Genomic DNA, 27,445 nt, shown 5'->3' with positions numbered 1-27,445 from the left:
ATATTGCAAAGAATTTTATGGACTTGAAAATGTATCAGACTATTTCTTGTTTTTAATCCAATATACTTTTTGGCCATTGGGTATTTTAACATTGTTTTCTGTTTATTAGTCTTACAGCTCCATCTTCTGTTTGGATGTGTCCTGGTTCTCCATTGCTTTTTTTTATCTCTTGATTGACATTTTATTGGCAGCACAATATAACCTATGGAAAGTTCCTTGATTTTATCTTTGTGTCTTTGCCGCTCTAAGGCATTATAGATCAGCAAATACAGAACACCCAAGAATTTCATTTGGTCAGGAGCAATGGCAAAAAAGAACCCTCATTTTTTGTTTTGTAGGTTTCTGTGACATCTATTTTCTCATTTTTGAAAATAAGATGCGGACTAGATAGGCCTTTAGTCTTTCAGTGTAAGTCTTACATTATATTCCTATTAGTTATTATTTTGAAATCAAGCTGCTAACACTTTGTTGTTCTGAAGCCCATTGTCCTAAAAACGTGGGGTTTTAGATTCAAACAGCCACTAAAGTTTGTGAATTTGTGCATGGCATACATTGAACCAGCAACCTAGTAATTTGGAAATATGTCTGTTTCTGGAACTGGTAACAACAATTTTCTTGCCATCTTGTGTTCTTGCAGTAATTGTATAAGGAGAAATATTCTCATTTGTTTATACTAAATCCAGTGATATGCTGGAGTTAGCTTGTATCAGCTGGCAACAGTGGATTGCTAAATTTCCTGGAATTCTGAGAGCCAATTGAGGGTAGAGCTGAACAGTGGTGTAGCGTGGGGGGTTCAGGGGGGCCCGGCCGCACCGGGCGCAACATCTGGGGGGGGCGCGCTCGCACTCGCAGCTCTCTGCCCCTGCTTGGCTCACTCACTCTCTCTCACTGCAGTGCTGGCTGTGCGAATCCGATCCGAGCCGCCGCCCACTGTGGAGGGGGGTGCCAGGCGTGCGGTGCGGAGAGAGAGCGAGGGAAGAGACTTGAGTGCTAAAATCCACAGGTTAGGGGGCGCAAATTACTTGCCTTGCCCCGGGTGCTGACAACCCACGCTACGCCACTGGAGCTGAATCACTACACCTAGTGTGCTGGTCAGCTGTCCCATGGTTAGCAGCTCAGTGCAGTGGAAACAATGGAGCTGGCTGCTGCCATTCTTTGCCAGTATAGCACTAGTTAAATCTTAGAATGCATCAGCTTATTTCACTTTAGCATGCTTTTTTAACGTGTATCTGTGAGAGAGAGGTGAGCGGGATACCTTTGGAGAAAGCAACACATATTAAAAGAAATGCAAGGATATATATACAGTATGTAAACTTCTGGATCATTCCAGTGTGATGTACCTAATCTCAGCCTCCCATTTATTTCACTGAATTGCCTCTAGCCATTGACTTCACTGCATGTCATTTCTAATAGCTAGGAAAACAATTGTATTTCACTTTCTAAGTAAATTAAAATTTTAAAATTTATGAGGATTTCAGCTATTGACATGGAGAATCTATGATACCTTAGATTAGAAGCTCTTGACCTGTACTCACAACAGCCATGGTCAGGGGTCAGCAACCTGAAACAGTGAAAGAGCCACTCGGAACCGGTTCCCTCACAAAAGGAAAAACTGGGAGCCGCAAAAAATGTGTGCGCATGCACGTACATGCACACATGTGCAGAACAGGGTTTGACTGAAGAGTGGAGACAAGGCAAGATATGCACCTACCCTGCATATTTGAATTGATTGGTTGAACTTTTTTAGTCCCTTTTTTTTTTGGGACTGCATATGGCAGAGGACTGGGAGCCGCAGGACACAGCTGAAAGAGCCGCATGCAGCTCTGAAGCCGCAGGTTGCAGACCTGTGGCCATGGTGAACATGGTCACTTTCTAAAGACCTATAGCTCCTGAGCCCTACCAAGAATAGATCTTCAGGTTTACAATATAAAAATAAATTATAATTTCTTATAATATGATTAGTGAGGCATGATAAAGGTACTAATTTGGACTCTAATTCTAAGTGTCGACAGCAGATCCTTAAATATTAGACAATTGTTCTCATGTACAGTGAAATTATTCTAAACAATAGAGCAATGCATACAGAGTTCTAATCATACATTTTGAAGATCCTGTAGATTGGTACTTTCCATATTTTGAGCCATATTACTATATCTGTCATTTTAAATAGCTAGTTTCTAAAATCAACTTTTGCAGTAGGCATGGTTCATATATTTGATATTAAATTGAGATTTAGGAGAAGGGGAAGAAGGCTTGTGAATCTATTGATTTATGGTAATAGACTTACTAAAAGACTTTAAGAAAGTAAGCTTTAATAACAATTGATTTAGTATTAACATTTATTATTATTTTTTGCTGATGACAGAAATGATCAAGTTAATGGACATTAGTGGAACCATGTTTTTAAAAGTTATGCCTTTCAGTTGAACAGGTTTTTTAATACTATTTTATTAAGACAATGCAATCTCTAGTACATAAAAACTTTTAAAATTAAAAGTCTTGGCTTTAGCTTTAAATAGTACATTTCCACAAGCTTTTGCATAAAAAAAATAGAAGAGAGGTCTATTGTATCAAAATTCAGCTGCCCATATTTCTTCCAAGAAAATATTCTTTACTGACAAATTAGGTTTCTTAAGTTTCTTATCCTTTTAATTTTAGGTATAAATTATATTCTTCAACTATAATTTTGAAGGGAAGGAGTAAACAGCATAAAAATATATGCTCAATTTTTGTGTGTTTAAACCAGGGGTTCCCAACCGGTGGTGCTTGCACCCCCTGAGGGTAGGAGATGATATTCCAGGGGGTGCAAAAACTTGGGTTTAGAAGTTTCAAAATTACAGTGTATGTGAATAATTCGTTATTTTGAACTTTTATAAGGGGTGCGAGAATATATCGGAAGCGTTCTAGGGGTGCAGGGTGTAGAAAAGGTTGGGAGCTGCTGGTTTAAACCCTAGAAAGTTGTAGTAGTCAGCAGTTTGCAAAGTTGACAGCAAGTGAATTGATTATAATAATTAAGAACAAGTATAGCTGTTTAAGAAACCTCTTAAAATACAGTTCTCTGTACTAAACATACTTCGAATCTTTAGACAATCAAAAGAGATTTGCATTAACAATTTATAAACCTAATCACATTTGAAACAAAAAACATTAGTGTGTTGTAACACCTAAAGACTAACATTTACTGTGTCTTAAGCTTTTGTGGACCACTATCTACTTCATCTAAAGCATTAAGCATTTTACTGAGTTACAGATAATGCATACTGTTTTCTTGTTATAACTACTGGATGTAACACATAAATTATTACAGTGCCTAATGTTTTCAATCTAACATATTGAGGGCATATTGCTTTAGCTCCATGGAACTGTTTTTCAGTAGTTGCTCCCATGGCCTTATTTTAGTTTATAATTTAATTAATTATAACAATGTTGTACTCTAGGATTGCAGTACGAATGCTAAAAGAAATAAGCTATTTTCAGTAAATAATGTAATTAAATATCTTTAATAAAATCAATAAAACTGTCAGGCGTGAACAATCAAATCCACTTGTGAAAATCTCAATTAGCTGTTTATTGCTCAAGCCTATAACACAGGAATCTTCTCTGACTGATGGTTTGTGCCTGGGTTAGACTAGATAAGGTTCAACAGCATTCAACTTACCCTCTTATGCCCATGTAGGGATTCCAGACTCCAGACTAATTCCCCATTTGACTCCTCCCCCAGCTCAGTCAGTCTTTCTCCAATAAAAACTAATAAAATATAGAAACAAACTCCACTCATTACACTGCCTATAAGCATACATACCTCAATACCTGTAGAAGGAAGAGCAGGCAGAGCTGGAGGGTGCAGTTAAACACACCATCGGTTTAGAGTCTTTGTGTTGCCATAAAAGATCCAAGTTCAGCCGTCCTCTTGAATTCCGTTGGCTCTTGTGCAGCGCCAATTTAGTGCTGACCTTTAGTTGACCAGATCCTTGTGTATAGGCTTCAATAAATCATTTAAGCTGCAACCTTACAAATGGTCCTGATTCTTTGCACCTGACAATACCTGGTAAAAGGGAGGTCTTAGCCGGTAGCTAACATGTAAATGTGACAGAGTTGGTGCGAGTTGCCTTTTAAGTGACACTATTATTAGGACCCCATGCAGAGAAAACTGTATCTTACATCCATATCCCTCCACTGAAAGCAGAATGAACCTTCTCTCTATTTCCTGCTCACAAAGATACGGACAGTGTGGTGCAGGGAAAGGCTTTTCTTGATTGCGTCTGGAAACGAAATAGGCAATCAGTGCACTTACTTCAGGCTGGGTTGCATGTTTCCTTACAGCTTGTCCCCTCAGGCTCTGAGGGTCATGTTTTGTACTGTTTGTCCTCTCCGGATCATTATGGGCATCTGTATATAAAGCATGTAAAAATAATCCAAACAAAAAGTAACCAGAACAAAAGCTGACCTCTCCCTGTCTAAAAGCAGTCATGGCTTTTGCATCTTTGGATTTGGGCAAAGCCATTCATTCCATGTCTCTGAGATCTCCTGGGCCTACAGTAGCGGAGCTGGAATGAAGAAAATATAGTCTTACAAAGTTTTAAAAGAAAAGTTTATAACAGGTTAACATTTACATATTACCCTAAGAAAAACATAATAGTCTTTATCTGTATATATCCCCCAATGGAGAAACCATTGTTTGTAACAAGTCATGTCAATGGAGCAGATAGTTACTGGGGGGAAAAATACCTATCATACCTATCCTACTTCCTAAGTCACCACAACAACCCACAATTTATTCTGAAGAGGTTGTTAAGACCATTGAAAAATGAAAGAAGATACCGAGATAAACAGTTGAAAAAGATTCTGAATACAGATTTTTCAAAACACTCTTTCGGCTTTTTATTTTTATCTTGTTTGTTACAAGGAACATTTTTTAGAATTAATTCTGTACTTTCTGTTTTAGGTTTAACATCAAAGTGCAGTTGCAGATTGTAGCAAGCTTCATGCTTACTGGTGTTTCTGGGGGTGCAAAGTATGCCCAAAATGGACAACTTTTTGGACGGTTTAAACTCACCGAAACCCTTTCCGAAGATACTTTGGCAGGGCGACTGGTGATGACCAAAGTCAATGCTGTTTATTTATTACCGATCACTAAAGAGAAGTCAGGGCTGACCCAAGGAACCAAAGAGAAAGTATACGAAGCAATTATTGAAGAAAAAACAAAGGAATATATCTTTCTGAGAATATCCAGGGACTGCTGTGAAGAGCTTAACCTTCGAGCAGATTGTGAAATGCAGGTATGTCGGGGTGAAATCTTTTTTACTTATTTTTTAATATATGTTTATTATGTTTTAGGATGAAATCTTTTTTTAGATACATTTGACTCTTTCTTTACTAGGAGTCCTAGTGACTTTGGTCCCAACAGAGATATCTGCATGTTGTATCTGAAACCAATACAGCATTTTAAAGGGAGATCTGAAGACAAGGAAGAGCTTATGTGTAATGCTGTAAAATTAATTGAGAAAGAATAAAGGAAATGTATTTCTGTGTTTGTATTAGGTTGACAGTTGGTATGGTCATGACTCTTCTGGTTCAAAAAATATGTATAGAATACCTTAGTGGAACTATTTTGCAAGTTAAGCTTGGTATTATGAAACGGGGACAGAAGTATAATCTGTAAAAACTTTGATAGTTGTTGATACTCCTTTGATAGGAGTAAATAAGGCAGAATGGCCAATGTGGGAGTCAAGGAAAGCATCACAACTTTTTTAAGCTTTAAATAATGTGTCTAATTGCGAACACACCTGCATGGTGTCGTCTTCAATCTTCATCAATTTTTATTATGGTGATGGACCGGCACAAATGTGGTCTTCTTATTTAGCATTTTTATTTAATATACACTTATTACTAAGTGTAGCATGAGATATATTTTTCCCTAGAACAACAACCTTTTGAAGAGGGGGTCAACCTATGCTCCAAAGCACCTAAAGGCAGGACAAGAAGCAATGGATTCAAGGAGAGAAGCAGCCTAGAACTAAGGAGGAATTTCCTGACAGTGAGAACAATCAGTGGAACTTCTTGCCTCCAGAAGTTGTAAATGCTCCAACACTGGAAGTTTTTAAGAAGAGACTGGACAGCCATTTGTCTGAAATGGTATAGGGCTGAGCAGGGGTTGGACTTCCAATTCTGTTTATCTGAAGCTTTGGAGGACTTGGTGCTCTCTGAGCTTGATTGTTTGCTTGCAAAAGTTTCATTACTCAACCAAGTAATCTAAGCTCAGAGAGCATCAAGGACTCCACAATTCAAGCCTGAGTACACATATTCTCTTCTATTGGGACCTGTGATGTCGTGTTGGGCTGGGAGAGAATAACAAACCAAAAGTCCCCAATGAGCTTCCCCAGGGTTGAAGATGGACTAAAATCTGGGTCTCTCCACTCCTAGCCTAACATCCCATTCGACAGAATTTGTCTTATTAACTTGAATAAGAAAATATCAACAAAAACACTGTTTTCTTGTCTTTAGTTTTTTCTAATTGGACTGTAAGAAATATATGGAGCTTTGAAATTATCTCATTAGACATAAATAAGTATCTAGTTTATTTTTTGATATCTGTTTTTATAGTAATAAAATGTAATGATCTAAATTAATCATTGGCATTTAAAGGTGAAAGTATGCCTTTTATTTCCAAGTTAAAAATCTGTTCTGATACAGAAAAACCACAGGGCTGAATCAAGTGAATCTGTTATCCTCAAGGCTAAAAATCAGCACTAGGGCAGTCTTTTTCAGTATGTGGTACTCACAATTTATTGATTACAGTGCCATCATTGATTTCATTTTTTTGCCTGAAAATCCAAACTTTTGAAAATAATTCTCTCTACAATCCTGCTGTTTGTTCCCTTGACTATCATCTATGCTCACCAATACTTTTTGCTCCACATATCTAGCATGAGTCATTGAAACTGCTTTAAATGGTGTGTTATCAACCTCTTCACTGTACTTCAAAGTGAATAACTTTCGCCCCACTTGAAAAGGTAGACATTATTGTGTATTATCAAACTGGGAATGTGATAAATTGTAGTCATCTCTAGACTAACCCCTCCAAGTGTGCTGTGTGTGTATGTATGTGTGCTTTTAATGTTTCTATTGTTATGGTTTCAGATCTTTACTCCACACGCTAAAGATTTGTAAAAGCTTATTTTTGGTGATCAAAAGTAAAAAAACTTTTACTTAGCGTTTTCCATGATTTCTTTCAACAAAAATTATTTGGCACTCTTAAATAAAAGGCAATAAATCTATAAGCTATAAAAATAAGCAGAAAAAGCTGAAACTGTTGAAATAGAATCAAAATAAAACTAGTATGACAATCAAAATAAAAACTGGTATGAGAAAATGCAAAGAGCTTAAACTTGGAAATTTAGGAAAATTAAAATATCTTCATGGCATAATGTTTTCTGCGGAAGATGATTCACAATTGAAGTACAACCACAGAAGATGCTTTTTCTTTAATAAGATTTCCTTTGCAGGAGCACTCGGAGATGATTAATTAATTATGGATCTCTGGTTCATTTGTGCTATATCATATTTTGCCCTACAACTTAACTAATTTAAAGAATAGAAAATGCCATTAAAAATTAAAAAATGCAGAAATCATTCTGAAATAATTTTGTATAAAAGCCTAATTATAACATTTAAACTAATATATAATAATGGATTCATTGTAGATAAAAGAAAAAAAACAGACAGACTATGTACTCAGTAAGTGTCCATTTTGCTAAATGTGATAACACTAATTGCATTTCAGGGTAAGTGATGGAGCACTATGGTAGAAATAGTTTGTTTTGCAGAAAACTGAAAATACTTTGGGAGAAATCTGTCTAGACAATAATGGCAACTACGTCTTATTTCATTATCATGATTGAAGCAACACAGTTCTCTTTTTAGTTCTTGGTTCAATAAAAGCTGTTGCAACCTGTGATAATCAAATTATCAGGGCAGCTCCAATTTGAATACAATTAAATGTAATGTAAATCTGATGGAGGAGATAACTGTAGCCATCTTTATTTATTGGGTACATTTCAACTCTCATTGGAAGATGTAGCTAAGTGCTTAAAAGCAGTTGATCAATGTAGTCCTGATCTGATCCTATATGAGATCAGTCCCTTCCTTGATCTCGGACTCCATAGTGCATTTGCCAGACCTCTGTTAAAAATAAATCCATAGGTCTGCTAAAATAAATAATAAATGACCAAGATCAAGCCTAATAATTTCATATAATAAGCTGATAACTATGTGCTGTATTTATTTTTGCCTTCCATGGAATATCTAGGTTTGTTTTCTTACTGTGAATCTTATGTATGAGGCCACCTTTAATGTATGTCTAGACACATTAACCCATTCAAAATGATTTAATCAATTAAATTATATCACTTGAAGGGAACATAGAGCAACTTCCTTGATTACTTCTCCATCTGTACAGAAGATGTAAATGATGTTTAAAGCTTTAAGAGCCATGACACAGTTCCCTTAAGAGTATATATTTTCTTAGCTTTTTTTGTAAACAATGAGAAACAGAAGAACTTACTCCATTGCATTCCTTTGAGTTTGCTCAATGGCAATCAACACTTTTCCAGTTTTAGCATTCCTCTTTGGAATACCCTTTTTGATTGCTTTTTAAAAATTTGTATCCAATAGAACTGGGATAATTTAGAATTATTTCATTCCTGCAAGGGAATGATTTTAATTATTTGTGTCTTTGTATATTTTGTTTTACAGCTCTAATTATTTATTTTAAATTGTACTATATATAAAAGTTTTTAATGTTTTAAAGTTAACATTTGTATCAACCTATGAACAAATTAGTGATTTTTAAACACTTGATTTCTGCTGTTTCCTACAAATGGTGCTTACTCCTTTTGCACATTTCACCAAAAAGCTATCACTCAGGTTTACTTGCCCACCAGAGGTTGTTTGTTCTTTTATAAAAATCCATCAACTGTCAAATTAGAGCCCAGTTCTTATAATATCAATATCATATATTAAAATTATTTACTTTGAAAATTTATATAAAAGATAGAAAGCTATGAATGAATTCCAGGATATGGTATACTGTATGTTGTAATCTACCATAGAGTGTTGTTTGACATCACTAATAGCAGACATTTTACTATCATCTGACATTGGAGGATGTAATGGAAAACTTGTCCTTGTGTCATATTTTCTGAACAAATTTTACTTCCATTAAACACATTTAATATATTATATATATTCTTCTATACCATGAAATGATTTCTCTTTCTCCTTTCTGTGGGCATGAAGTGGCTGCCTATTGAGTAGAAGAAATTTCAAATATGGTTTTCATGTACACATTGTAATAAATGAATTTTCATTGATGGAAACTGACAGTGTCACTTTCTAATCAATTGAAAAATTATGTGAAAATCTTAATGTATTCATTGAACATGCGTAATTGGTTGACATGCTGCTTACATCAGTGGTACTCAAGCTGTGTATATTTTCTAACAATAATTGGAAGGCTAATTGGCTCTATCTGGAAATAGTACAGAATGAAATGGTTCATTAGAGGTGGTGACTAGATTTCTTTCAGAGGTTACTTGAAGTTGAACTTGTTAACACCATTCCTGCATTTTGTTGAAGAGCATTGCTGTTTTATGGAGCGCATTTAGCCTTACATAATCACAAAACATTATTCTTGAGCCACTCCATTGTATATAGGTTTCTATATTTTAGAGAGGAGGGGTAGTTTGTGACCTCAAGTTCACATGGATCCCCTCAGATCATGACCAGAGAAAACCATGACAGTTTGCTCTCATCTTGGGATGGGAAACATATGGAAGCTACAATATATCCTCAATATATCCTAGTTTAAAAACCAGTTAAATCCTCCAAATTCCCTTCTGATCCCATATATTTAATATTATATTATATTATATTATATTATATTATATTATATTATATTATATTATATTATTATATTATATTATATTATATTATATTATATTATATTATATTATATTATAATTATATTATATTTATTATATTATATTATATTATATTATATTATATTATATTATATTATATTATATTATATTATATTATATTATATTATATTATATTATATTATATTATATTTTATATTATATTATATTATATTATATTATATTATATTATATTATATTATTATTATATTATATTATAATATTATATTTATTATATTATATTATATTATTAATTCATTTATTTATTTCACACATTTATAAGCCCACACAACTCAAGCAGTGTGACTCTGGGCCTTGTACAATAAATTCTTATGTTTAGTGACAAAGGCTCCCACTGAACTATTTGGACAAACGAAGGAAATCACACTGTAAGATTAGCTGGACGATGCTTTGGTAAGAGCAAAGGTAGAAGGTTACGGTGTTTATCTAACCTTTCTGTAAGTCATGTGTATGCCTGCCAGTTTTTTATAGGTGGCTGCCCAATCATTGCACTTCTTGTCAACCAAATTGGTCCTCAAAGTGGGGGGGGGTGGATTAATGAAGCATGAGAGCCATGTGAAACTGATACTGTCAGATTTGCATTCTTTCTCATGTTTCTACTAGTTTACTACTTAGGTTTTGCCTAAGACTTTTGCTTATATTTGCTTTAGTTCCTTAAGTTTGTGGCCATGCGAAGCATTTGAAAGAATGCCACAGGTAGGGCACCACAAATGAAACAACATTTCTGGAAGTATTAAAGTGGCCACATTTGTTGGATGGCTCACCTCTGTGTTTTTAAGAATGTGCTCAGCTTGGTGTGAATGTGTGCGCCCATTTACAAGCACCGTGGCTTTGTTTCACTACTGCTCCCAAATTGATTGTCTTTTGTTCTCTGTGTACTAAAGCTGGAAACAAGTTTGACTTTAAAAGCTGGAATTTTTGTAGGGTTTCTTCTTTCCAGCAAGCTTTAGAGCAATGTAATCCTATTTCTTTATATGATAGGATATAATTTGCATGTCTGTAAGTGATTCCAGAACTCCATCCAAGATTGTAAGCTGATTTACAGCTGTGACTTAAACTTCAGTTTACCCTTCCCTTTTTGTCCAATGAAGAATTCCCAGAATTTCAAAAAAAAAATTTTTAAACAAGTTTTATTGGTTTTTCAGTTAAAATCTACATATTTAGAAAACATCATGATGACTGGGTAATCAGAGATTCAGTAACAGAGTTTTCAATAGACAATTCAGGTTACTTTATTTATTTATTTATTTATTTATTTATTTATTTATTTAATTCTATACCGCCCTTCTCCCAAAGGACTCAGGGCGGTGTACAGAGCAATAAAATACAACATACAGAAGTTAAAAGTAAAATTAAATTAATTTAGCCCTAACAATAAATAGTTAAAAATAAACCCAAACCCTTAGTCCAGGCCGGCCTGATCAAACAACCAGGTCTTCAGATCACGGCAGAAAGAGCGAAGGTCGGGAGCCATCCGGAGCTCAACAGGCAATTGATTCCAAAGGGCTGGCACGCCCACAGAGAATGCTCTCCCCCTGGGGGCCGCCAGCCGGCAATCCCTGACCGACGGCACCCTGAGGAGGCCCTCTCTGTGGGAGCGCACAGGATGAAGGGAAGTTGACGCCGGCAGCAGGTGCTTCCGTAAGTAATCCGGACCCATGCCATTTATCAAAACATCCTTCTCAATTTCCCTTAACATTTCATACAACCAGTTTAAACTAATAAATTTCTAGAAATAGCATGGTCAGTTGAAAAATTTGTCAATTCAATTTCATTGAAATATATCTATGTCCTGTTATTAAAGTTTAACTAATTTTAATTATATTATTCAAATTTAGCCTTTAACATCCCAAATAATATTCACAACCCAAATTTCCCTTATTTCATTACAGCAAAAACTATAGTATTTAACATGTACACAGTGGCTGAGTAGCTATGTTCTACCTAATAAACATTGTCTGTTTCACATCCTAATACATCACATGTTACTGACAGGACCACAGCCTATGTTTATCAATCTACAACTATTTATACACAACCAGATTCTGTTTTAAAGTTTACCTAATGCTTAATTCTTAAATAAAATAATCAAAAGTCTTTTAACATCAAACGTGGGATCTATAAACCAAATTTCCCTTATGTCAGTGCACAAATTATAATGTCTAAAATAAGCCTAATAGATACATAAACACATTCTAGTTCTATCTCATAAACATTTTCTATTTTAGATCCTGATAGATCACTGATTACTAAAAGGATAACCTTTAATGGTTCTCTAAGAACTCACTTTTTAAATCTAACTCTGGCTTTCTTTTTTTGCCAATCAGGTTTCCAGACCAAGGCCTTTGAACTGCCAGATAGGTCTCCCTTCGCTCCAAAACATATTATTTGAATCAAAGGAGGCCATCTAGCCATCAGTGGTCCACAAAAACCAAACCATTTGTAATCATTATGTTGTTGCCCTATTAGTTCTAGACTCTGTATTTGCTCTAAAAAAATTATATTCAGTTTGGTCTGGATTCCTCTTCTGTCTGGGTTCATCTGCTTTAAGTAGAGAGTCTTATCCAATTTTGTAATTAATACTTGGCTATCCAGGCTTTCAGGAAACTGTCTTTGTTGATCTTCCATGTCCTTTATGTTAGCATCACTATCTTGCGCATAGTATACTTCTAAAGTTATAGGCTCTTTTGATGGAGTCAAAAGTTGAGTATTAAGTTTTCCCATAGTTTGTTGTTGGTCCTTAAGGTTACCGGTATTTGCCATAGTGATAGTTCCTTGTACTTTTAGAGTTGTCAGTTCTTTGGATATTTGTTGCTTATATTCCTCTGTCTCAATAGTAATATCTTCCAATTTTGTTATATTCTGAAGTGTAAATTCTTTAGTTGCAGTCTGGGTCCAGAATTTCAAAAATTTGAATGCTAGTTTGAACATCTTAGGATATTGAGGTTTTTGCTCCCCATTTTTAGTCAAAATGGGTCCTTTTTGTTGTACATACATAAATAATATAAGAAATAACTTTTGTATTATTTAGGAAAATTGCTTTGACAGCATAACATTTCAATATTTTGTTAATGTGTTACTCTGGTTATGTTTCTAGTGGGAACTGTGGTCGATAACATGTTTTGTTTGGCTTGTATTAAATTGTGTTCTTGAAATTTTACATTTTGTCTTTTTGAATATGCATGTATGTGTATATAAGTAAACTTATCCCAATATTATGGAATTGTTTGAACAATCTAAGCATGATAGTAAATGAAGTAACATTGTCTTGTAATGGCTAGTTTTAAAACAGTCAAATAAATGGATTTTCCTGATTTTAAAAATATTTCATATTTTTAATGGTTTAATAAAATAAAGATTTTAATGTCTTGCTCTTTCAAAATAGTGTTTGTTTTTACCTTAATTAATAAAAGATGATCGGTTTGCATTATATCAGTTTGTAAGTGGGTTAGGACGCTGAGCTTGTCGATCAGAAGGTCGGCAGTTTGGCAGGTCGAATCCCGAGTGCCGCGTAACAGAGTGAGCGCCTGTTACTCGTTCCAGCTTCTGCCAACCTAGCAGTTCAAAAGCACGTAAAAATGCAAGTAGAAAAATAGGGACCACTACGGTGGGAAGGTAACAGCGTTCCGTGCGCCTTTGGCGTCTAGTCATGCCGGCCACATGACCATGGAGATGTCCTTGGACAAGTGCTTGCTCTTCGGCTTTGAAACGGAGATGAGCACTGGCCCCTAGAGTCGGAAACGACTAGCACGCATGTGCGGGGGAACCTTTACCTTTACAAGTAGGGAAGTATTAATTATTAATTATTCAAGTTTCAAAAAGTTTATTCTCAAATTATATAGTTTTATGGTGACAAAATAGGGGATTCATTATCTGCATGAGTGTAACTAGTCCTTTTAATTTCTTGTTTTCTGGCATGTTATTCATTTATTCATTCCTTCATTCTCAATATTACTTTCGTATGCACTTAGGTCGAGCTTCAGTTTCAGTTAAACCGTTTACCCCTCTGTGAAATGCATTATGCCTTGGATAGGATCAAGGACAATGGTATCCTGTTTCCAGATGTCAGCATGACCCCCACAATACCTTGGAGCCCCAACAGGTACAAAAAAATTAATACTTTGATACAGAGAACTAGTATTTTAAAATTACGGAATTTTCATTCCTTGTATTTAGATGATTCATATAACCTTGTCCACTAGAATGCCTTAGGTAAAGTGATGAGAAACGAATGACTAATTTTTCCTATGAATGTCAGGATTATTTATTTATTTGTTTATTTAATTTATATACCGCCCTTCTCTCAAGAGACTCAGGGCGGTTAACAGGGCAATACATAAAAGACAGATACAAAAGTTAAAATTAGGCCATGGATTATTTTTATTATTTTATTTTATTATTTTTATTCTTTATATCAAAGGCCAGTTTTAATCAATCACATCCTTTATGGAAAAAACTGCTTTAAAAACGAACTGTTCTTTCCAATGTGATGTACTTAATGCATTTTAAAGCTCAGTTGGCAGCATTTGTGTTGGTTTATATAACAAGCTATTGAGAAAATCTGGACCTGTATGGAGCAATCTAAAAGAATTGGGTATGAGAGGATTTTAATCTGCCTGATGATGTGATGTTGCATCTTTTGGTTAGGGGTGTGGTAAGAATCAATAACATTTCTAGCATCTGGTTTGTAATATTTGTAGCATATTAAGCTAGTTTGTTTTTTAATCTGACTATTACACTAGCAGGTTACAGGTGGCAAATGAATTAAACTGCTGTGTTTTCATTATGTTTGTATGTTGTTCATGCGTATATTTTTTGTAGATCAATAAGTGCAAATCTTTTTGAGATATGAATTTACTGTAATATAAACAATACATTTTACAAACAGGTAGCAAAAAAAATACATATAAGAATCAAAAGATATTTTACCATTTGAGGAACCAAAGCTGCATGCAAAGCCTTTTGAGTTTGAATTTATACTGATTTCATTGTTTGAAAGTGAGGTACATTGTAATCTAGGCAAGGAGCAGACAACCTTTTTGTGCCAACAGCTCTTCTTTATTTCCATTTCTTTGTGTGCAAGATAGTTAGATCATTGGAGAAGATAAGGTTATGATTTTGAGCCTGATATTTCTCTCTAGGGTTTTTAAAGGTTGTACAGGTTTTACCTTTATTTCCCAGTAGCAATATCAAGCCAGCATTGGCAGATCTCGGAAAAGTTAAGCAGGTTTAGACCCAGGGAATAAGACAGTGGCAAACCACTTCCATAATGTTGTTACAAAAACTTGCAGTACATGTAGTTCTCAGGAGTCAAAGTCAGTTGAGGGAGTCTTCAGCTTTTATCACAAAGACAAAGAGACAGCAATTAGGATTAGGATTTATTAAATTTATATGCCGCCCTTCTCCCTAAGGACTCAGGGCGGCTCACAACAATAAAAATTAAGAGACATAAAATACAAAAATTAAAAAAGAATTAAACAATGAATATAAGAAATACGGGACAATTAACACAATAAAAACCAAATTAAAAACCATGGTCAGTCCAGGCCCGCTTGTTGGAGCAACCATGTCTTCAGGTCACAGCAGAAGGATCGAAGGTCAGGGGCTGTCCGCAGCTCCGGAGGCAGTTCATTCCAGAGGGTCGGCGCACCCACAGAGAAGGCTCTCCCCCTGGGGGTCGCCAGCCGGCATTGCCTGGCCGACGGAACCCTCAGGGTTCCTGAATACAGGGAGTCCTTGCTTAACCTAATTGGGACTGGAATTTTCATTGCTAAGTGAGGTGGTAGTTAGGTGAAATATCACATGACCACAACACTTAGCAACAATAGTTGCAGCACTTAGGCCAGGATTGTGCTCTTGTTAATCAAGTACTTCACGCTTCTCCTGCCCTACCACACTTGCCTCTCTTTCAGCCCCTCCCCCCCAAAAAAAACTTTTTTGGCCTTTTGACCACCAGGTAGGTATTCTGCCACTACCTCTCCCCCCCCCCCCAAAAAAGCTGCTGGTCCTTTGCAAAGTTTTGTAAGAGGAATGCTCTGTTGAGAGTGAGCAGAGGATCTGTGGGTTGTTTCGGTTGGTGCTGGAATCACTTCCAGTCCACACACAAGCCCGCAAGCCATTTCTCTAGGAACCCTAACCCAATGTGAACTGCAGAGCGCATGCCGCAAACAGTCCTGGAGAACCTGTCTGTGGGCTTGAAGCCCCTTGGAAGCTGCTGGCCCTTTGCCAGGTTTTGCAGGAGGAAGGCTGGACTGCGAGTAAGAGGTGGGCTGGACTGGTGCTGGGCTCACCTCCATACCTCATTGAAGCCTGCAGGCTGGGTCTTCATGACTGCTTCTGACACAGGCTGCAGAGAGTGCACTGCACCTCCAGGAAGCCCTCGCCCCTCTGCTGCCTCCAGTTCTGTCACTATCCTGGACAGCACCTGCCACACGGTCTCCCCCTTCACTTGGAAAGGCCCCTCCGCCTTACTGTCTGACCTTACTGTCCCACTGCCTTCTCCCTTGCTGGACCAATCAAGCTTTGGCAGATGACGCTCTGCTGCACCTGGATTCTGGGCCAGCAGCAGGAAGAAGTCAATCAGATGGTAGCAATGGGGGTGGGGGGAACAGCAGAGCTTTTCAGTAGAGTGCAGAGCAGCAAAAAGGACAGGGGGATATAGACATGTGGGAGTTGAAGATAGGGGGATATAGACATGTGGGAGTTGAAGCCCCCCCTCCACAACAGCCTTGACCTACTCAGCCCATCCAAATTTTTTTTTCATGTGAAAAAAAGTGTTCTGGATTTTGGTTCTGGCCCTCTGAACTAGTTCAACAGAGCCTCTAGAGCAGGGGTGGACAACTATTGCAACTTTTCACACCTGTGGACTTCAACTCCCAGAATTCCCAAGCCAGCCATGCTCCTAGTTAATCAGTCAAATAGTATTGCCAAACATTAAACAGTTTTAATTTTTTTAAAGAAAGGAATATTATTCTGCGTATTAGTTGAGATTATAAAAAGTGTTATAAGAATTTATTAGTACAAGGTTTGTTTCCAATGTGTCTTTGATTATACCCTGCTTTCTGTTGTGCAGGCAGTGGGATGAGCAGTTGGATCCTAGGCTCAATGCAAAGCAGAAGGAGGCCGTTCTGGCCATCACAACTCCACTGTCAATTCAACTGCCTCCAGTCCTTATTATCGGTCCTTACGGGACGGGCAAAACCTTCACTTTGGCTCAGGCAGTCAAACAAATTCTCCAACAGCAAGACACTAGGTGAGATGGGATGATCTGCAGATTTTTAATCAGAAGGCAAATGCCTCCCTTTATTTAAAAGTTAGCAGTGTAGAGTTTTCATCCGGCTTTACCCTCACCCCTCATTGTCTTATATAGATGTTTAGGAGAACATTTGTGAGTCTGATCTGAATTAAAATTGGTGCCCTGTGAAGAAAAGCACAGCATTCCATTTAGAAATCAGTGATTTGTATAGTACAGGGGTAAGGCAACCTCGGCTCTTTTATGACTCATGGACTTCAACTCCCAGAATTCCTGAGTCAGCTATGCTATGCTGACTCAGGAATTCTGGGAGTTGAAGTCCATGAGTCATAAAAGAGCCGAGGTTGCCTACCCCTGGTATAGTATTAGTGTTCTTTATTTATAAAACTCTATTGCTTTTTTTTATTTACCCACATTTGTACGCCACTAATTCCTGTGATTCTAGGTGGCTTGAAATATATAAAGCTAAAACATGCATAAAAATAGAATAAAAGCAATTAACCATAAATAAAACTTCAGTACTCTAAAGGACATGAAGGTAGGGGCACATAGGATCTTGGGGCCGTGCTGTTCCAGGCAGAGGGGGCAGTGTCTGAGAATGTCTGCCAGCTAGGACATGATGGAGGCAGGCAGGCAGATTCTATCTGGAGAAGAGGGCGCGGAGGTAGTGAAAAGCAGGTGTTGTTGGAAGGATGTACATTCCCACAGAAGTTAGGAACGTCATTAAATCATAAAATTTGCAGATTAATTTCATTGAAATAAATATGCAGAAAAGATGATCACTATTTTTTTGTAATTTTACTGCTTTGAATGATTTTCTGTTTCTTCATTGCTTTTTTATTTGCACCATTTATTCCAGCAGGATTCTCATTTGCACCCATTCTAATAGTGCTGCTGATCTCTACATAAAGGATTATTTACATCCATATGTAGAAGCAGGCAATCCCCAGGCGAGACCTCTCAGGTATTTTTTAAGGTTTATTATGTATCTATACAATATCTTAAGAAAAGGTGTCTGTTCAAACAGTTCTGAAAAAAACCATAGAGCTTTCACTTTTATTGGCATTTTAAAATGATGCTTTTGCATAACCTAGAGACTCTAACATGCATAATGAAAGAATGTCATTTGTGAGCTCATTTCATGCATTAAAGATAAAGACATCCTTTTTTAAGTTGTTCTTATGTGTTTATTTGTGCTTTCCTAACTGAACAAATTTTGATATGGTCCTCTAAAAAGCTGCTAAAATATTTCAAGAAAATATTGGTTGAATTATATTGGGGGTAAATAATGTTTCTTTAATTCAGAGCCAATTTAGAGTGAACAATTATTTTAAAAGCTACATATCTGGGAAATCATAAAAAATAGTTCAGTATCAACCTCTTTGTGTATTTAAATGAACTTGTTTTATGTATTTATAGAGTTAGCAAAAGAAACTTAATTGGGAAATAAAATCTCTATGGTCTGTGAGAAATGTGTGTATATTTACATCTGGAATATGTAATTTCTTTTCTTAAAATGGATATATGTATAATTTAAGAGTTCATTTAATTCATTTTTTTATTGAAAAGTTTTACAATACATTTTTTTAAAAAGACAAAACCCCTCCCAACCCCCTCCCCTCTCCCCAACCCTCCCCAACCTCTCCCTCCCTTCCCCCTCCCCCCTCCCCGACTTCCCAGAGCTCAATACAGGGTATAAAAAAACAAGCAATCATAGTCTACCTTATGCCAACAACAATAAAATATTAAATCTATCGCACTTTAACTCTTATAAAATAACTACAAGCAATTTAAATATCACATCAATACTTATTTAAATGCTAGATGAAAACAGTTCATTTAAGTCTTAAACCTGCTATGAAAACTTCATTACTGTAGTTGAGCATGGATGGAGTATTTCAGCAAACAAATGTTTTATACTTAAAATTATACTAATGGGCATGTGAAGTGGCAGCTTTGCTCTAGTGTCACCTGTAACAAAGATTACACCATTTATAGCAACCTGCAGTCTATAAAGTAACTCAATTTTGAGCTGTCTCAAATTCAAAACACTCAATTTCCAATGTGGGATATTTAAAATGTTTTGCATATCACCATGAGCAGTCCTGATTTCTCCTAGAACAGGGATGTCAAACTGCCGGCCCAGAGGCCAGTTGCATCATATGGAGGCTGCGCCCACTCCAGCTCCGGCAATGCAAAAAAAAAGTCACGATACGTCGCGACACATCACGTGACACAGCGAGTTTGACACCCGTGTCCTAGAATATTTCCTTTCTTACTCTGAGATAGCTTAGAATTTCTACCTTCTACCCACAAAATTAGAAAAGGATCACATGTGTCAAAGATATTCTTCTGCAAGGAAAAATCTTATAAGAGTGTTTGTTTTCAGAAGATTGGATAAAGGGCATCAAGTGACTTTAACAGATTTCATATTCAGAACAGCGAATGTTTGAGTACAATAGAACATATCTCATTATTTTCATAAAATTGTAGATATGCTATATTTTCACCTTCATTTGCAAACAAGATATTGGGTTGTATGAGTAGATATCACTAAGAAAGTTGATTCTGTTCATTGCTGATCATATTTGGATACAGTCGTATTTGGGAATAGGATTTATTACTCTTCAGTGTAATACAAGGATTAAGCTATCTGGCTGGAATGGAGTAGATCCAAGTGCATCCCCATTCACCCAACCTCTGAGTGATTCTGGACCAGGTATTCACCTTTTTGCCCAGTCCTCCTACAGTTGCAAGAAAAAGTATGTGAACCCTTTGGGATTATGTGGAGTTTTGCATGAATTGGCCATAAAATGCGCTCTAAACGTCATGTAAGTCACAACAATAGAAAAACACAGTCTGCTTAAAATAATACTACACAAACATTAGCTGTTGTCATGTTTTAATTGAACATAAGATGGAAACATTCACAGTGCAGGGTGGAAAAAGTATGTGAACCCCTAGCCTAATGACTTCTCCAAGAGCTAATTGGAGCCAGGAGTGAGCCAACCTTGACTCCAATCAGTGTGATGATATTGGATGTGTTGCTGACAGCTGTCCTGCCCTTTAAAAACACACACCTGTTTTGGGTTTACTGGTTTCAAGAAGCACTGTCTGATGTGAACCATGCCTCGCAGAAAAGAGCTCTCAGAAGATCTAGGATCAAGAATTGTTGACTTGCATGAAGCTGGAAAGGGTTACAAAAGTGTCTCCAAAAGCCTTGATGTTCATGTGTCCATGGTAAGACAGACTGTCTACAAATGTTGAAAGTTTAGCACTGTTGCTACTCTCCCTAGGCGTAGTCGTCCTGTAAAAATGACTGCAAGAACACAGCGCATAATGCTTAATGAGGTAAAGAAGAATCCTAGAGTGTCAGCTAAAGACCTACAGAAATCTCTGGCACATGCTAACATTTTTGTTGACACATCTACAATAAGGAAAACATTAAACAAGAATGGAGTACATGGGAGGACACCACGGAGGAAGCCATTGATGTCCAAAAAAAAAAAAATATTGCACCACGTTTGAAGTTTGCAAAAGAGCACCTCGATGTTCCACAGCACTACTGGCAAAATATACTGTGGACAGATGAAACCAAAATTGAGGAGTTTGGGAAAAACACACAACACTATGCGTGGAGAAAACAAGGCACAGCACACCAACATCAAAACCTCATCCCCACTGTAAAACATGGCGGAGGGAGCATCATGGTTTGGGGGTGCTTTGCTGCCTCAGGGCCTGGACGGATTGTTGTCATTGATGGGAAAATGAATTCCAGAGTTTATCAGGACATTTTGCAGGAAAACGTACGACCAACTGTTCGCCAACTGAAGCTCCACAGAGGATGGGTGATGCAACAGGACAATGACCCAAAGCATACAAGTAATTCAACAAAACAATGGCTTCAGCAGAACAGAATACGCCTTCTGGAGTGGCCCAGTTAGAGTCCTCACCTCAACCCGATTGAAATGCTGTGGCATGACCTTAAGAGAGCGATTCACACCAGACATCCCAAGAATATTGCTACACTGAAACAGTTTTGTGAAGAGGAGTGGTCCAAAATTACTCCAGATCGTTGTGCAGGTCTGATCTGCAACTACAGGAAACGTTTGGTTGAGGTTATTGCTGCCAAAGGAGGGTCAACCAGTTATTAAGTCCAAAGGTTCACATACTTTTTCCACCCTGCACTGTGAATGTTTCCATCGTATGTTCAATTAAAACATGACAACAGCTAATGTTTGTGTAGTATTATTTTAAGCAGACTGTGTTTTTCTATTGTTGTGACTTACATGACGTTTAGAGTGCATTTTATGGCCAATTCATGCAAAACTCCACGTAATCCCAAAGGGTTCACATACTTTTTCTTGCAACTGTAACTCTGCCATTATCATTGTTGTGCAGATAAAGTCAGAAAGATTTCTATAGAAGTCTGAACTTAACATAAAACTGGAAAATAAATGCAAAGACTGGAACAAATAGGGATTAGGAAGAAGTCTTCTGTGAAAATCACATTGAATACATATTCTTAACAATCTTTTAATTCCTCTGTAAGATTGTCTTGGCTCACTGAAATAAGTTATTTGTTACCATTTGATGAACATTTAGCCTTTGGGGGCAAGAACTCAATATTACAGCTCTGCATGCAGTGGGTCATATAATCAGTCTCTGACAATTCTAGTTGAAAGGAATTCACAAAGTGGATTGGAATTTCTGCTAATATAGATAGACAGTTGATCTACATCAGAGGTGTCCAACTTTGGCAAATTTAAGACCTGTGGACTTCCACTCCCAGAATTTTCTAGCCAGCCCCAATCTTTTAAATAAAGATTTTATAGATTTTATTTCTGTATTGGATTCTATTCCTTGCAAAGTCAAGGAAGCAACACAAGTGCCTCTGAGTAAGCCAAACTAACTGGTTCATATTGATACCTTAGAAGAGGGGTGTCAATCTCGCAACATCATGGGATGTGTTGTGACGTATCGTGACTTTTTTGCCATAGCCAGCAGTGGGGTGGGCACAGTTTCGCTATGATGCATCCGGCCCGCTGGCTGGCAGTTTGACACCCCTGCCTTAGAACATGCTTAAGCTGAAGATATCTCAACTGTTGCAAATGGGGAAGACCAAATTCAAGGTGAAGTTGAGAAATCATTTATAGAGTTTATTTTTAATTTAAGTGTGGAGGACTTACTGAAGAGTGCATAACAATTTGATATGGTCCACTGAAACCCAAGCTGCCATTTAATTATTTCAGATACAATGCAGGTGATTGTTTAAGAGCCATGCAGTTAGGAATTCTTTGAGATTAAGTACTGAAAAATGTTTCACTTCAGTCCTTTGAAATTTAGTTGATTTCAGAAACTTATCTAACACATTCAATAAGAAATTGTTTAGGCTCCCTGTCTAATGGAGGAATGGTCTCTTTGGAAAAGCAATAGCTTTGGAAAAGCAATAGCAAATGAGTAGTGTTTCTATTTTTAGAGATATTACGATTGCTTAAATGTTAATTTTTACGCTTACCATTATATACGCTTACTGTGTATAATTCTATCCTATCATTTTGATTACAAATAGAGAAACAGAATTTATGTTCCTCATTTGCCCCTTTTCCAGACAGTTTGCCAAACAGAATTAGAATTAATAGTTTTAGGAATAAATCACAATAGAATTGTTTTCTTTTTTCATCTGCAAGAGAATAAGGGATCTAATGGATCTAATCCATCTCCTTAGATTTCATTTTCATACTAGTGACTAGACTATGCTTATTATGAAAGATGCTTTAAGTGAAAACCCATATATATATAGTATATATCACCCCAGACACTATTCCATACTTTATAGGGCACAATTGACCTTTTGCTGCCTTCTCATGTCTGCTGTCTTGTCAGATAACAGGGATGTTTTCATAGAGGACTCTAAATCAAAGCCCTAGTTTCTTTGAAGTATGCTTATTTGTAAGCTATGAAATGTTCACAAATGTTTTCAAAATAGCTGTGAGAAATAGCAAGGCAATACAGTGGGAAGTGTTACGTAACTGCTAGTTGCAAGACATTTGTTATGCTAGACCTGAAGTATAAAATCACCTTGCTTAAATCACTGTTGTCTCACCAGAGAATTTGAATTTTTTCATCATAGACTCAATTCAACTAAATTAAAGAAAACCAATTTGAAAAGTTTTCTTATTTACCGTATATACTTGAGTATCAGCCGACTCGAGTATAAGCCGAGACCCCTAATTTTACCCCCCAAAACTGGAAAAAGTTCTTGACTCAAGTATAAGCCGAGGCTGGGATCCGCCGAGTGGCTTTCAGCACTGGAGAAAATGCAAAATCGCTCGAGACCAAACTCGAAGGAATCAGCTGCCGGTGGGAGCGAGGCGATCCGTGCGGTCCCGTGACAGCCAGTCGGGCAAGCAACACGAAGAGCGGCAGGGCTTTATTTTTGCACCGTGGAGCTCCCCCTCCTCCCAAACTCCCCCTCTCTCCCCCTTCCCCCCACTTCCCAGAGCTGAATACAGGGTATTAACCGGCGGCGGAGGCTTGCAGAACGGCGGATCGAGCCTCTGTCACCGGCGGCTGGATCTGCGCTCCGCAAGCCTCTGCCGCCGGCGGAGGCTGGATCCGTGCTCCACAAGCCTCTGCCGCCGGCTGGATCCGCACCCTGCCGCCGGCAGAGGCTTGCGGAGCGCGGATCCAGTGGGGGGGAAAAGCCCTTTACCAGGATTTGCCTGCATGCCGGCGGAGGCTGGATCCGTGCTCCACAAGCCTCTGCCGCCGGCTGGATCCTCGCCCTGCCGCCGGCAGAGGCTTGCGGAGCACAGATCCAGTGGGGGGGGGGAAAAAGCCCTTTACCAGGATTTGCCTGCATGCCGGCGGAGGCTGGATCCGTGCTCCAAAAGCCTCTGCCGCCGGCTGGATCCGCGCCCTGCCGCCGGCAGAGGCTTGCGGAGCGCGGATCCAGTGGGGGGGAAAAGCCCTTTACCAGGATTTGCCTGCATGCCGGCAGAGGCTGGATCCGTGCTCCACAAGCCTCTGCCGCCGGCTGGATCCGCGCCCTGCCGCCAGCAGAGGCTTGCGGAGCACAGATCCAGTGGGGGGGGGAAAGCCCTTTACCAGGATTTGCCTGCATGCCGGCGGAGGCTGGATCCGTGCTCCAAAAGCCTCTGCCGCCGGCTGGATCCGCACCCTGCCGCCGGCAGAGGCTTGCGGAGCGCGGATCCAGTGGGGGGGGAAAAGCCCTTTACCAGGATTTGCCTGCATGCCGGCGGAGACTGGATCCGTGCTCCAAAAGCCTCTGCCGCCGGCTGGATCCGTGCCCTGCCGCCGGCAGAGGCTTGCGGAGCACAGATCCAGTGGGGGGGGGAAAAGCCCTTTAGCAGGATTTGCCTGCATATCTCAAGTGCTACCTAATGTGCTTTCAGCCTCAGTCGGCCACTCCACATTGTAATCACGAAGGTAGCTCTCTAGCGGAAAGGGAAGGGAAGGGAAGGAAAGGAAAGGAAAGGAAAGGAAAGGAAAGGAAAGGAAAGCCCACCATCTCTCCTCTGCCGCTCGCTCTCGCCGCTCCAGCCCTGGCGAGCCAAAGAGACGAAAGGCCCCGAGCAATAGGAAGGGGATCTCACTAGAGCGGGAGGGGGGAGGGAAAGGGGGGGGAGGAAAGGCCCGATCGCTTTGTGTTGAGCTGGTTCAGCTCAGCCGGACTAGGCGGGGCTGCGGCTCCCAGCTGATGCCGCTGCCGCCATCCAAGTCCGGCCGGCAAGAACTTTTTTTCTCCCCGCCCCGCAGTGACGAGTAAAGCGCGACTTACTTCCTCCTCCATGCCCACGTCGCCTTCTCGCCCAACAATCCCAAGTAAGGGGCGGCCTCAGAAAGGGGCTCTAACTTTCCCCTACCGCTCGAACTTATCTTGGAGAGGAAGGCAAAATCGGGAGAGGGAAGAAGAGCGAGGACTGGAGCAGCGCTTGCCCGGCTTCTCTCCCCTGCAGGGAGCGGCGGGGTCGGTTCTGCCTCCACCATGTTCTCTCTCAAGAGCCTTGTCCCACCCGCAAAACGCCAGCACCGCCGCCGCCGCCCCCTTCCTAGCCAGCCCTCAGCCGCTTCACAAGCACCCGTTGCCGGCCCAGTTCTATCAGACCCGCGCGGCGCCGCACGTACTCCGTTTACATGGCCCCCGTACTTCCCCCACACGTCCCTTCTCCCGCCTCCTTCCCATAACGGCCTCTACCTACCGGACGGCGCCTCAGCTCCCCGTGTCCGCCGCCGCCGCCACCCTGACCAAACCCTCTCGCGCGCCCTCCCTCCCTCCCTCCCTCCTTCCTCTCTGTCTCTAGCTGGGCGAGGCTTCCAGCCGTCACCGTGACGCTACACGCCCAGCTTCTCTCTGATTTCCCTGGCCCAGTCCAGTGATGCTTGAGAGGAAAAAAAAAGCGAGCGGGCGGGCGAGGGGGGGAGGGAAAGGCAAGAATGACCGCTTTGTGTTACCTGCCATGAAACCAGTCCTTGCAGGCGTCGCACTCTATCATGAAGCGGGTTACATCGTAGGGCAGCCAGGCAGCGGAAAGAAGCAGGCAGGCAGGGGGCGGAGGAACGGAGACCCGGCGACGTTTGGGGATATTTGGGGAGGCGCCCAAACCTCCCCAAACATCGCCGGGTCTCCGTTCCTCCGAGCCCTGCCTGCCTGCTTCTTTCCGCTGTGGAAAGAAGCAGGCAGGCAGGGCGCAGAGGAACGGAGACCCGGCGATGTTTGGGGATATTTGGGGAGCCGCCCAAACCTCCCCAAACGTCGCCGGGTCTCCATTCCTCCGCCCCCTGCCTGCCTGCTTCTTTCCGCTGTGGAAAGAAGCAGGCAGGCAGGGTGCAGAGGAACGGAGACCCGGCGACGTTTGGGGATATTTGGGGAGGCGCCCAAACCTCCTCAAACGTCGCCGGGTCTCCGTTCCTCCGAGCCCTGCCTGCCTGCTTCTTTCCGCTGTGGAAAGAAGCAGGCAGGCAAGGCGCAGAGGAACGGAGACCCGGCGACGTTTGGGGATATTTGGGGAGGCGCCCAAACCTCCCCAAACGTCGCCGGGTCTCCGTTCCTCCGCCCCCTGCCTGCCTGCTTCTTTCCGCTGTGGAAAGAAGCAGGCAGGCAGGGCGCAGAGGAACGGAGACCCGGCGACGTTTGGGGATATTTGGGGAGGCGCCCAAACCTCCTCAAACGTCGCCGGGTCTCCGTTCCTCCGAGCCCTGCCTGCCTGCTTCTTTCCGCTGTGGAAAGAAGCAGGCAGGCAGGGCGCAGAGGAACGGAGACCCGGCTTCGTTTGGGGAGGTTTGGGGAGGTGCGCGCGCACCTCCCCAAACCTCCCCAAACTTCGGCAGGTCTCCGGCGGCGGTGGCTTGGGAGAGGTGCGCGTGATCCCGGAAGCTCCAAAGCCTCGGCCGCGCACAAGTCCTCGGTAAGTTTTTTTGTTGACTGGAGTATAAGCCGAAGTGGAATTTTTCAGCCCAAAAAGTGGGCTGAAAAATTCGGCTTATACTCAAGTATATACGGTATTTAAAATCTAAATTATAGTGGTCCTGAGAATGGTCACTATTTTAAAATAAAGCTTTTTCTAAAATTACAATCTGGGGAAAATAAAATTTTATGGAAAGAAAATTTGTGAATAAATCAAGGATATTATGTGGCTTAGCACTTTCATTGTGCTTGATATAACATTGTTGATGCATGGTTCTGAGCTCAGAAAATTCCTTTTATTTATCAAACATAAATAATAACCATGCATGTCAGTGAACTTGTACAGTTCCTCCCCTTCCGTTACTTCATGAAATTTGTTCAGGATCCTCATCTTGCCATTCTGCCTCAGTTTAGGAAAATACCGTTGCCCTATTAACAGTGTATGGTCTGCTGACATACTGATAACAATACATATGAAATATCCATAAAATGTAGTCGATAGTCTAATTTCTGAATAAGATTGCAACCATCCACAGTCAGATTACAATGAGCTTAATAGGAATGTTTTGTAATTTGGGGGGGGGGAAATTGGATCATCATGTGCATAGCTGTTAAACGCTTTGTGGACATATTGGTTGCTTATTTACATATATGAATGTGCTAATTTGTGTTACTGGTGTTTCCTTAGAGTGGAGTGACCTGAGTATAACAGACAGTCCTTGACTTGAAATCATTCATTTAGTGAGCATTCAAAGTTACAATGGG

The 27,445-nt window shown here is 39.8% G+C and overlaps 1 protein-coding gene across 7 annotated transcripts in view; it reads left to right on the top strand.

Moving 5' to 3' along the window:
• The window catches only part of HELZ (helicase with zinc finger), a 180,531-nt gene that overhangs the window by 85,217 nt on the left and 67,869 nt on the right, over positions 1-27,445 (top strand). For all 7 annotated transcript variants that reach the window (XM_083355431.1, XM_083355429.1, XM_083355430.1 and 4 more), the window contains 4 exons: positions 4,946-5,279; positions 13,970-14,100; positions 17,071-17,250; positions 18,113-18,214. In XM_083355431.1, the coding sequence (XP_083211557.1) occupies positions 4,946-5,279; positions 13,970-14,100; positions 17,071-17,250; positions 18,113-18,214 (747 nt within the window). The remainder of the gene's footprint in view (positions 1-4,945; positions 5,280-13,969; positions 14,101-17,070; positions 17,251-18,112; positions 18,215-27,445) is intronic.

This window comes from Vipera ursinii (genome assembly GCF_947247035.1).
Source record: "Vipera ursinii genome assembly, chromosome: 2".
NCBI classification, from domain to species: domain Eukaryota; kingdom Metazoa; phylum Chordata; class Lepidosauria; order Squamata; family Viperidae; genus Vipera; species Vipera ursinii.
Note: the sequence above shows the minus strand (reverse complement) of the source record. Positions and strands in the feature narration are given on the sequence as shown.